Source organism: Fulmarus glacialis, unplaced genomic scaffold, assembly GCF_000690835.1.
Source record: "Fulmarus glacialis isolate BGI_N327 unplaced genomic scaffold, ASM69083v1 scaffold24528, whole genome shotgun sequence".
Taxonomy (NCBI): Eukaryota; Metazoa; Chordata; class Aves; order Procellariiformes; family Procellariidae; genus Fulmarus; species Fulmarus glacialis.
In genome coordinates, this window is record NW_009230484.1 from 5,415 (window position 1) to 18,339 (window position 12,925).

Genomic DNA, 12,925 nt, shown 5'->3' on the forward strand with positions numbered 1-12,925 from the left:
CGAGAACTCAGGGGAGCTGGGATCCAGCAGGGCTGTGCTAGGTCTGGATGCCAAACAGTGAAAGGACAGAGAAATGGTGTCAGCTGGATCATGAATCGCAGACCAAAGTTTGGTCTCTGCAACAATTATCCTCAGTGATTAGGGAAAGTAAGGGCAAGACGCTGCGCCCAGCAAAACCGGTGGCTCTGCGCAGCAACGTAGATCAATGCAAGAAACTCAACAAAATGCAAAGTAATAGGCCAATTTCTGCTAAGAATGAATTTGACCTTAGGTTTCTATTTTTACTTTCAGATCTAATTTGAACCACTATGATGTTTACAATTTCCACCTCAGATGCAACCAAGTTCATAGAAAATGCTTTTACTTCAAAAAGCAAAGAAGATGGCAAAGCTGGAAGGCGTTCAGCCTACTGGGTCTGTATCTCACGCGCAGCAATGCAAGACCTTGCCAATCCTGCATATGTCAGACCTCAGCTCAGCAACTATAGAAACACTACTGAAGTATGCACAAAGGAACTGGGAGCTCACAACCTGCCAGACTGGTTTGGAGGGCAAAATTCAGGGCGGGTTCAGATAAGTCCTGCTTCTAGCCAGGTCTGCAGGCAAGCTCAGTGCGTTCAATCAAATTCAGGACAGCAGGGAGTTAATCCCCTCTTTAATCAATCCATTCCTGACCAGCACGTGTGCCAGGAGTGGCAGGAGTCATGCGAGCTTTGATCTTTCTTTGCACTGTGGAATGTGTTTCTCATTTTCCCTTGCACAGATTTGCGAATAATTATTTTTACAAAATTTGTTTCTCTTATTAATATCTCATTTATTATTTCATGTATATTGTAAATCACAGTTTCATTAAACCATTATAAATTACTACAATCTATCTAACCAAAACAACTATAATTTAGCAATTTATTTGAAAACGCACATCATCAAAGATTAGGTGTGCAATAGCATAATTATGTCTTGCCTAAAGCACTGAGTACCTGCTGGTAATACTTGGTACAACTCTTTTACTGTACTAACACAAGACCAATGATGGTAACCTCATTATATATAATTATGCTTCATGTATAAAGTCATATCATATATTAATAATGTTATATGCATATTTGAAATTCATATTCCGAAGAGAAGAAATATAAAGATCTATAAATAGCCATGAACATGAAATGACCTTGAATAGGCTACTAATATTTGTTTTTTATATATATACACACACACATACATACATACACACACACACACAAAATGATCTTGAACAGGCTATTAACTTTTGTAAAATCTATGTATTTTCAAAGAGCACCTGTAAATTGGAAAGAAAGCAAAATGGAGGAGTTCATACTGTGATTCTCAAATCAAATTATCACAGCAGATCATATTGTGATTCTCACCATATAAATTATTTAAGCCTCAAGAGTGGATACATTTTTGCCAGGCTACCAAGGCAATTAGGGCAATCTGGAAGATATGTGGTGACAGTGGCCTCACAGGGTTAATAATCTCTCTTCTGATCATGTACATTGTAAGCAAGCGTCACAAAGGGACCTACAAGTTGGAAAACGAAAACAGCTTTTTCCAGGATGTTGTTCTATTGGAGGCTGAATCAGAACCTCTGTTACTCCTTCACTGATTCAAGAAACTTAATTTTGTATTGCCTAATGGATATTTTTGTACCTTCCTTTCTACTGGAAAATATTTTCACATTATCTTCCTCTTGTTTCTATTCTTTTAAGCTTTTTTCCGTATGTGCTGTAAGCAATTTTACCTTACAAAGTGAAGACATTTGAAAAAAAATAGAACAAACCTGGTGTAAATTAGTAAAGCTCCTATTACTTCAGCAGTGTTTCACCAGCTTAAACAAACTGCTGATCTGTCCCAACAAAGATATTTTGGTTTTACCCTACAACTCTGGGAGTTTCCTTCCTACTGTGCTTCTTTTGCACGTACCAGGTACACCATGCTTAGCAAACAAAACAAAACACAAATGTAATGCGGGATCAGTGGAGACATGAAACTGGCTTTCCACAAAATTAAATTCAAATTCACATAAAAATTAATCCACACCTTCCCAATGCCCGCAAGGCGTTGGCTGTAATGCTGTAACGCTCATTTGCAAATCCTGCACAAATCTAGGGTTTATAAAACTTGATGATGTACTTTTCCTGCAGAAAACCACATCACTCCTGGTAGCCACACTGCATTAAGGCTACCCATTCAAGCCCTTTCACTAGAGGGGAGAGGGAAAAGACACAGCAAACTTTGTCTTCAAACAGAGTTTGCCTGCGCCAAAACTTTTTCAGGACATGCCTAAGACTGTGCTATACAACTGGTCAGCGGTGGTGTGACGCACCAACAGCTCTGCTCATTCGATTTTCCTTCTCACAGAGCTAGGAGAGTCTGGGGTGCCCAGCGGGGTTCCGCAGTGTGCTAGCATGACCCCTCTACTCTCCTGCACGGTGCCATGTCTGCTCTGCAGTCTGGCTCTGCAGAGTTACAGAGCACGCTTTAAGCCCAGCGCCCAGGCTTAGGTGACTTGCAGCTTTGCCTGTCATCTCCACTGTGCTGCCTCGTACATCACCATTACAAAAGCACAGCTGACCTGGAGCTCTCGCTGCCTGTCCTCTTCAGGCTGTTGGGGTTGCGGATGAGTTTGTCCAGCATGTTGACGATCTGTCCAAATTTAGGCCTGTCACTGCGTTCCTTCTGCCAGCAGTCTAACATCAGCTGATGGAGAGCAATGGGGCAGTCCATCGGGGGTGGCAGCCGATACCCTTCTTCAATGGCTTTAATAACCTATAAATGGCACAATTAGGAAGACATTAGAGAACATCAGACACTACTCACATCTACCAGCTGAGTATCATTTATCCTAGGGCGATCCAAAGTATGGAAACAAATTCACAATTAAGTGAAACAACACGGAAAATTGCACTCAGACTCAGGCAGTTGGTGGTCTCATAACTGTCATTTCTCCTCGGCGATTCAAAACTAAAAGGGTACAGCATTCAAAGCAGACATCAGATACAGCAGGGCAATGTATCACAAAACAGCACATGGGATACAGGGATGACAAAATAGCCTAGGTTAGAATTAAGCAACTATCCTTGTTGGACAGAGGGTTGGAGAAGCAACAGCTCTACAGCAAATCTTTAATATCTGTCAGTTTTGGGTGCGGTATGTTGAAAATGAAATTTTCCCCATCATTTTAGGGTACAGCAGATCGCCCCCTCCTCTCTCTCTTCTTGGGCTAGCTCATCTCTGTCAGTAATACAGGCCTTTTAGAGAACCTGTTCTCTCACCACTGTGTGTTCTGAACCAAGAAATGCAGAGGTGGGAACCCTTTTGCGCAGCTTTATCAAGAAAGTTACAGAAGTCCGACACAGCAGCTTAAGTATGCCTTTCATATTTAATAGAAACCAGAAAAACTCACAAGCTGAAGTAATTTCAAACCCTCCAAAAAGGCCTCCAGAGCTCAGTACTCTGATGGTTTCTTAGCTCTCTCAGGAGAATGGGACGTAACCAGGACTCAGTTCTGATATGACAGGGACATGACCCAGAAGCCTTCAGATCTTTATTAATCGATATGACTTTGCCGGCAGGATTCACCATGAGACTAGAGAACAGGAGTGCACATAGACTGAATTGCGCTAAACTCCCTCCTTCTGGTCTTGTCCAATTAGTGGCTAAAATCCACTGGGAAGACAGGGCGAAGGATATGCTTGCACTATTAGCAGCTATTCAGTGACCACAAACAAAGTAGCTCTCACTACTCCAGAAAGTATGAAGGTCCTTTTGATTTCTCTTGATTCAACAGACACTGAGAATAATTTGAAATCCGCTTCTGTCTTGTGAAAAGCACTGCTCTCACCATCATTAAGGAGAAAAAAAAGTTATGTCTATGCCATGTACTAAAAAGAGGATGCAAAGACAGTAATATTGGCTTTCACTGTCCAGTTCAAGCCAGCTTTTCGACATGGTCTAGCTCTGCACGTTAGCGGTGTATACCAGCCTAATATGCCAGCTCTGCGTTTGTTGCATCGAGCTCCACTGTGCTGTGTAGACATGCCTGATATAACTGAGACACATCTGGTGTTTTATTTTCTTGCTAAGTCTTGATGACTTCCTGTTAGCAAAGGAGGGCAAGATTGGGTGCCAGAAGAGACATTTCACATCAGAAGGAAATTAAAATTATATCCCCCGTTTAGATTAAATGCCATCCACTTCTAGACACTCTTTGAAAATGTTCAGCTCTACATAAGAAAGCAGATGACTTGTAAAATGACTTAACCACTCCCATGACCATATATTCAGATTAACATTTTCTTCTTCCTTTATATGTTTGTAAATCCCCTGGGAAAAGAATTATGGATAATCTATGCCTCATTTTCACTGGGATTTTTTTTTCATTTAATAAAAATTCTATTAGCAAAAGCTCTTATTAGCATTATTATTAAATACTCTTCTGGAATAGCAGCCATTGTGCATACTCCCTCTTGGAATACACTGAAGTAGTCCAGATGGTATGGTTAAACAGGACATGCATAATTTAAGAATGGTCATTTAGGAAAGCTGCTTTTTAATGTCCTCGGGGGGCAGCTATGCAATTGTCGCAAGGATGCTCTGACTGATAATCAGAATTGGATTTCATATGTGTTGTTTTAGATAACCTACAAGAAATAAAATGATCTGGAAGAATTACAAGCATACTGGGGCTTGAAGAATTAACTACTAATAGGAAGCCCTATTAAATTCAAGTGTTTTTTCTTAAAGACTTTCAATAAAGTTGAGATTTAATATCAACATTCAAATCTTCCCTCTCTTGACAGTATTACGATCTGACAGTTTAAATATATCTGTTTTCCTTTCCTCCATTCTTCTTTCTTACTTTAATTGCTTATAATATTTTTCCTAAAATTAAAAAAAAAAAAAGAATTAAAAAAAGAAAGGAAAAAAGATACATGCACAAGTTATAGACTCTAACTTGTGAATCCCCTATTCCCTGACCACAGACCAAGCTGGAAGTATTCAAGGAAGTCTTAGTTCCAGAGAGGTTCCCTGAGAAAACAGGAATCTACCACCCATGATAACCTTTTTAAAACCTGGAGTAAATGTCTTATAACCATGTAGCAATTGACACAGAAGCACATCAGCAGACATCTAAGGACAAAGATAAAGGCGTGAGGGGAAAGGGAGAGAAAAGGAAGAGGAAGCTCAGAAGGAGACTCACATCTTGATTGGACATATCCCAGTAAGGTCTTTCTCCGTAGGACATCACTTCCCACATGACGATGCCATAGCTCCACACATCACTAGCCGATGTAAATTTACGGTAGGCAATTGCCTCTGGTGCAGTCCACCTGATAGGGATCTTGCCACCCTGTCACAAATAAAAGAAACCACAGGCTAGTGAGTCACTGACCCAGTAACGTGCATGGCTGACACTGTTCTACACTGCCATTAAAAATATAAAATGGTTTTCTGCATGCAATTCCAGAATCATCCTTAAAAAGGCATCCACTTTCTCTCTTTCTTGCCATAAAACTGTCAGATCCAACCAGGAGGCAATGCTGCCCATCTGTTTTCTTTAGTCACAAGGAGACGAAGCAGTAAATTGTTAAATGTATTTTTATCGGCCCTCTAAGAGATCTCTGCTTAGGGCTATGCTGAAGCATGAGAACAAGCCAGGGGTTTTACAAAGTATATATTAGAGATTTAGTTGACAAAACAAATAAGTACATGCTGTTAATTACTATTTCCTTGCTTGCCTGTCTGACCTGTTTGGCCTGTTTCAGAAAAATGGGATTATAAACGTTTTGCTTTTCAAAAAGGTAAAATAGAGAGAGGATGAACTGGGAAGGATTTATGAATACTGTCGTGTTTCCCATGGGCAATATCCCAACTCCTGCCAGAGATGTGAGATGGCAAGCAAGCCTCTGGGCTCTCCCAGTCCCTGTGGGAGAGTTCAACACCAAACCACGGTACAAGGCTGCTTTTGATACCTGTTGGAGAGAGCTGCCTCTTGTTACAATACTTCTTTTTAAACATATAAAAACACTTGGGCATCTGATTTGGGCCACTGACGTCCTGCGCTGTTTTAAAAGGAACTCACTCCATCCTGTTTATCTGATTTTCCCTTAGCTGAGTGATTCCAGGCCAGAGATTTCTCCTTTTGTTTATGCTAATACGCAAGGTGTTTTTAATTGAGCTTTTGGTTTCCTGTAGTTCCATCTGGGGAACGACTTAAGCTGAACAAAGGTTTTAGGGTTTTTTCATTTGCTTTTATGCTTTTTTGATTAAGTTTATTTTGGTAGGTTTTTTCTCAGCAATCTTCTAGATAGTTTTTATCCATAACTGAGTGCAGCATGTGCATACTTAATGGTTTATTGTTCTAATATCTCTCTCAAGTGTTTAATATGGACCTGTTCCAAAGCCAAGTGAAATCAAAAGGGATCCTTCTGGCTTCTTTGGCCTTTGCATCAGGCCCTTTGTGAATCAGGCTGTAGCAGTATATGCCTTGTGTGGCTATAAGATGCTTTCACTTTAATGAGTTACACTACTAACGGGGAGCAGAACACATCATACTCTTAAAAAAGGATGCTTTAAAAATTGCATTCTGTTGCATCGTCTCTGGTTATGAAAAAGCTCTATTCCTCCTTTCAGACACAGATGCATGGACATTGTTTTTACATGGTTGTCATTCTAAAAATTGTCAATAAGCTTTTTTTATTTAGCTGCTCGAGTACAGTGGAGTTCATCCAAATTTTCCTGATCCTTCCTTACCGATACTAAATGAGGACAATGCACTGTAATGCAAATGTCATTGATTCCCTGTAGTTTACTCTAGAGAGCAAACATAATACTATATCTCCACTCACTAAATTCAAAGGGAGGCTTTTCAGTCATTTCTGTCTTGCCCTTGTGTGTTTGTCTAAACTTGGATTTCCCTGAATGCAGCTTTTCAGACCTTTGCTTCTGTTTCTTCCACTTTCCACCCTTATGAGTGAGAAATACCAAGGCTGGCCAGCATTTAAGACTACATGAGTCTATCCTTCCTAGTAATGAACTGTGAATCCATTAAAGGATGAGTGTTGGGATTACACTGCAAAATCTGAGTGCTGCAAACAAACTCTGCACCAGGGAGAACAGATGGAGAATGGCAGATATTTAAAAACGAAGAAATTAAGCAATTAAAAAAGGAGACTTTATAAACTCTGACTTTTTTTTCTTCGTGCGCATGTTAATTACAGAGGCATTGGTACAAAGGCTGGTAATGGTTGGGATGTTGTTTTGTGGCCAGAAGTACTTGCATTAGTACTATTCCACATGCAGCATATTAAAATGGCTTTAGCGAAATTAGTTAACAGTGGGATGCTGAAATATAGATAAAATGGGAAAGAAACAAAAAATGGGAATGCAGGCTTCACACTTTTCCCCGTCCAAATTATTTAGGTCAAATTTATGACTAGCTTTGTGATGGGCAAAAGTGGATTTATCTTTTTTTTTTTGGTGGCATATCTACACTTGCTGAATCAAACCTCAGTGGGACTAGCCACCTGCAAATAATTATGCATGTCTGTAGATATCAGATTCCTGTTATGCATTCTAGCACTCTGAAGGAACCAGAGGAATATATGGGTCACAGCCTCAGAGGAGAAATACTGATGTAGGCACTGATGTAGCAATAACACTACATCAATTTATACTAGCTATGGACTCTGGGCCAATGTTTATTTTTAGGTTGTGATATAGGTTTTCACTTATGACTGAGATTATTTTAAAACAAACCATTGTCACCTCCCACACAGTCAGACAAAACCAGTATGTAGGCAAGAAAACCCACTGGACATTTTCTTTCCCTCCTTACCCGTGTGGTATAAGCTGCTTCAGGGTCATCTTCCAGGACACGGGACATGCCGAAGTCAGACACTTTGCAGACCAAGTTGCTGTTGACCAGTATGTTTCGAGCAGCTAAATCCCGATGCACATAGCTCATGTCAGACAGATACTTCATTCCTGAGCCAATGCCACGAAGCATCCCCACCAACTGGATGACTGTAAATCTGCCATCATTCTTCTGCATATGGGGAAAGGAAGAAAATCACAGAGCATTAAGCTAAAAGCTACATTATTGCCATTGCTCAAATTGGCAAAAAGCGTATCTCTGGATTCCCATCTTCTCTCAAATAAAATTCAATGTTATTTCCTCACTCTCCTGACTAGTGTCTATAACTCACCAGTAAAGTACAAACCCAGAGGTTCTGTCACAGCTTCCAGTGATGCAGTACCCAGTTTGGTTTTAATGGGTCTATAGCATTGTGATGCTTTCAAAAATGGAGCAAATCAGAACTGTTCCCATTAAACATGGGTTATTTAAGACCCTGCTACTTTAAACATTACATTTATTCTATATTCTTCCACTTTACATTTATTCTGGTTTTCTATAGGAGCAACACCAGAAAACAGAATTTCCCAAGTACAAACATAATTTCTTTAAAAATGCTGAATTTTCAGTATCGTTCTGAAAAAAAGAACCAGAATGAAAACCAGAAAATGTTTCCCAGTATAAAATCTCCTCAGCTTATTATGAAGAAATCACCTACCCTGAGGAAGGCATCCAAGGAGCCATTCTCCATGTACTCAGTTATGATCATTACTGGTTTACCTAGAGTTCGCAGAAAGAAAAACACAATTCCTTGATGAACACTGATGTTAATGGGATAAAGATGGGTTGCACATGATTTTACCGCCAAGACACCTGGCTTACACAATCTAATTTAATTTGAAAAGCACCAAGCTTATGCCTCAGCTGTGGGGAGCAAGAGAAGAAATACTATAGGACAGAAACATTTAAAGGGCCCCATCTGGAAGGTTAACCCTTTGTCTGACTCATTGACAAGGTCTTTAACTAAAGTGGCTCCTGTTCTCTAAGGAATATATGAATTGATAATTGAGAGCTAAGACACAAAGATCTGTTCAAACTTGACAAAAATCTTCAGTGTAATTAAATTGCTTGCAGACTAGAAAGCCTTCCTCTTTCAAAATGGAATTTATGAATGCTTTGGTCTCTCTGGCTCTTTCGAAAGATCAACGCTTTAGGCGAGTTAGAAGCTGTCAGCAGCTACAAGGTATTCCAAGACAACTGGATTCAAGAATGCAAAATACAAGCTGTTCCTCTCAACTTTCTCTGTCCCAAATTTGTATCCCGTGTCTCTCGTTATTTATAAATGAGCCAAAGCCATTTGCCTCATGAAGTCAACCACAGGATAAATGATTCAATGAATTGTGTCACATGTGGGGCATAGTGCTTCAGCAGCACTCAGCTTTCCATGTTTCAATACAGACAGCCAAGCTGGGCAATCTGAAGAGAAATGTAATGTAAAGTTAGTGACATGGGGATGCTTTCTAGGCACTCTCCTGCCTAAACCAACAGCAAATACATAAATAATGCTTGATGTTGTCTTTAAGAGCTTTACAAAGTCATATGACGCTGAAACTGAAAACATTTAGGTACATACAAGTAACACTAATTATTTCACAGGGTTAAATCATGCTGGATATTCAGCAGCTAGATATTCGCAGAAATGGGTCCAATATCATCTCCACTCTAAAAGCGAGCAATGGGAGATGAGAGGCGTGACTTATCAAAGGTTGAATGGCAAAAGCCTGGTCCCAAGATGAGCACTGTTAAGCCCACCTGAAGTCAAGGGAGCATCTGTCGATCAGCGCCAGGCTGGCATGGCAACCCTTCCTCCCAGTTTTGCTTTAGCTACAGGAACTATCGAGTTTTTTCCCAAATAAAAGAGTGTCCAAGAGAAACTCTGCTTTTGTACTTTCTGGAGCAGCTCTGAATAAGGGAACATTATGAGGAAAGAAGGGTTCAATGGACACGTCACCTAGACTGTAGATAGCTCAATCCTGTCTTGGCATCAGAGGTATCAGAACTACTCAACTTTTCCTTGCTTCTGTCACCAGCAAGTATCTGCTCCAGAACAACCAGCTATGAAAATTACTCTCCCATGAAATGTTGCAGCATTGAAAGTTCCCCTAATCATTTCTACCTCAGTGCGTTTTTCACAAAGATGCTTTTCTCTTCCTTTGTCAGGAATTCCTGTTTTTGAAGTAACCTTTTTTTTTTAATTAGAAAACAATATGCTATAAGGACTGACTGTGCGGAAAATTTTACATCATTTCACTTAGGCCAACGTATGTGCGATATATCACTTATTTCACTCATCATTACTTATTTCACCTTTTCAGTCCCAACCTATCCTTTGCAGGCCTTTTACTACTCCTGCTTCTCCTTTCCTTCCCAACTGATATCAAAACTCTTAATGTTTTGGTCCCATGCAAACTGGCATGCCTGTGAAATGCCAGTCTGGCAGCTGAACCCTTTCTGATTTACATGAACGCAGCAGAGAAGCGATGGTATTGCATAAAGCAAACTGCTTTGGATGAAGGGCTTAGTGACCTTGGCTGAGGACTTGCACCCTTAAGGAAAGGAACGTGATAAAACATCATTCTCCCTCTAATTCAATTTTGCAAGCATTCTTTGGTAGAAAGAGAAGAAACTCCAACCAAATCTGCATATGTCACTGTTTCATTTATCCTTTGCAACTGTGACCGGAACCCTTCCACTGAACAAATACAGCTAAATGAGTTTTAATTAACCTCCCTCAATCAAAAGATACTATGTCAACGTAGAAAGGAAGAAAGGGAGACTCTTTCAGTGCATTAACATGCAATTTCATTACTCAGGCACTTCTTTAGCAGGGGAGGGGGATAGAGAGAGGAGAAGTTACCATCAGTGAGTCAATAATTAAAGTACTTGACTAGCAGCCAATAATGTATTCATGGTTTTTTGCTGCCTCTCTCAACCCCCATCTACACCACTATTTATCTCACATTTTAATTTTCAGTTTATTAAATGCATTCATTTATCACAGCATTCAGAAAACCTATGGAGAAATTGAGATAAACGTCTTCTTAAGTAGCCCTGTTTACCAAACACACCAGCTTTGAGGTAACCAAGCTGGCTTGCTGTGGAAGCATCACTTACTGCGAGTCAGACAATGAAACATTCTCGGGTCAGGCTACCACCTCCTCGGTGAAAATTTCAAATAATTTTAATTCAGTGACAACTGCATTATGCAAATGCATACGGTCATTTATAACTGCTAGAGCTGTAATAGCTGTAATAGAGGTTGCCAGCCTCGGTGGGATTTCAACACAATGATTCCCCCTGTTGCCTTTCTTTTACAGAGGTGCTAGAAGAATCACTGTCTGTAGCAAACACTGTGGCCTGACCACAAACACCCCCCCTTTGTTACAACAACAACAAAAAAGAGAAAGAGGGAATCAGACCTGCAAATTTTAAACAGGGTATTATCTTTTAATTTCAGTTTTGAGGGAGGCCCTCAGTAAACAATGGTCAAAATTAGTCCAAACCCCTATTTTCCCTAGCCAAATTTGTCTTGAAAAGCAAACAGCAACACACTGTATGAGCCGTTTTCAACAACTGTGAGAGAAGGCAGACTAGGAGAGGGAAACACAACTGAGTCAGGGTAAGATTTCCAGAAACACAAGTGATAGAGTAAGCATCCAGCTCCCACCGACATTCAAGAGGGACAGGGTTCTTCAGTGGTATTGATGGCTTTGACAACCCTCTATGGGAGACACTTTGTTCTTCTAGTAGTATTTTACTTTTTAACTTTTCATCCATATCTAATTTTAATTCCTTACACTATTACCCTGCGTTCAAGTTCATCATGCACACCATCAGCTGCAGAAGGTAAGCTTCACAAATCCCATCCTTTAACAGCAGCTCTCAAGATCACTGTCTGCTTTCTTTGCCACCGTAAGCATGAACCCCTACATCCAAAGGGTCTTTTAGGATTAGTGACCAGTTCCAGGTTTTGCCAACATGCCACCTAGGGCAGTTGGAGTAGGGACAATAACTACACCATCGCAGTGGCACCTTATCAAGTCAGATCCAAGCACATCTGTCTCACAGGTGTATTTTCAGTTCTAGCCTACAAACAGCATCCAGCAAGTGCTGTCATCCTCTTTCTAAGGCAGGGTTCATGGCACAGTGAATGCTAACAGACTTAAAAAAAAAAACCAAACCAAACAAACAAAAAGATCGGCCAGGTAAATTCTGCAGAGTGAAATTATCACACCTGTAAATCAGAGAAAACAAATAAGCAAGTTTCACACTAAAATAGCCTACTTTATTTCAAAGGCTTGCTCCTTACATCTGTGCTTTGTATCTTAAACATATGATTCTGTAGTTTTTGTTTTGGTATTTTTCCCCCAACGATTTTAAATTCTTTGCTCACCATCTGCTTTTGCCTATCCTGTAACAATCAGCTCAGTCTAGCAAAGAGCGAAAGATGCCTGCTTGGCATAGCAAGAAGGGGGAAAAAAAAAGCCAACCCCTGCAGTATTAATTCCCCCTACAAAATCTTGTACAAGCTGCCTACAGATAGAGTATCAGTTGAAACCATAAACCCATTTATAGCTGACAACAAGATTAATGACTTGTCCTGCACTGATTTCCTCCTATTAGCTATCAGTGGATCTGTTCCATCTGTCATTTCACAGGAAAGAGGGTAAAAAGAAAAAAAAACCAGCACACACCACCACAGACTTAATTTCTCAGTGACTTCCAAATTGGCCCTGTCATGAAAATGACCTACTTACATTTAGTAACTACACCTTCCAAGTGGATGATATTGGGGTGGTCAAATTGTCCCATGATGCTGGCCTCGCTCAGGAAGTCTCTCCTTTGTTTATCAGTGTAACCAGCTTTTAGAGTCTTGATAGCAACACAGATCTCTCTTTTTCCTGGTACTTTGAGACGTCCACTGCATACTTCACCAAATTCCCCTTATGGAAAAAGGCACAAGAATCCATGGTCATGAACACGAAGC

At 40.2% G+C, this 12,925-nt stretch overlaps 1 protein-coding gene across 1 annotated transcript in view; it reads right to left on the reverse strand.

Annotated features, from left to right (window-relative positions):
* Window positions 1-12,925, reverse strand: part of EPHA4 (EPH receptor A4) — a gene marked incomplete at its 5' end in the record, with an annotated part of 103,718 nt that overhangs the window by 3,940 nt on the left and 86,853 nt on the right. The window contains 6 exons of the mRNA XM_009584250.1: window positions 1-43; window positions 2,596-2,789; window positions 5,224-5,373; window positions 7,861-8,070; window positions 8,597-8,658; window positions 12,696-12,881. The exon at window positions 1-43 is cut by the window's left edge and continues 1 nt beyond it. Coding sequence (XP_009582545.1) covers window positions 1-43; window positions 2,596-2,789; window positions 5,224-5,373; window positions 7,861-8,070; window positions 8,597-8,658; window positions 12,696-12,881 — 845 coding nt within the window. The remainder of the gene's footprint in view (window positions 44-2,595; window positions 2,790-5,223; window positions 5,374-7,860; window positions 8,071-8,596; window positions 8,659-12,695; window positions 12,882-12,925) is intronic.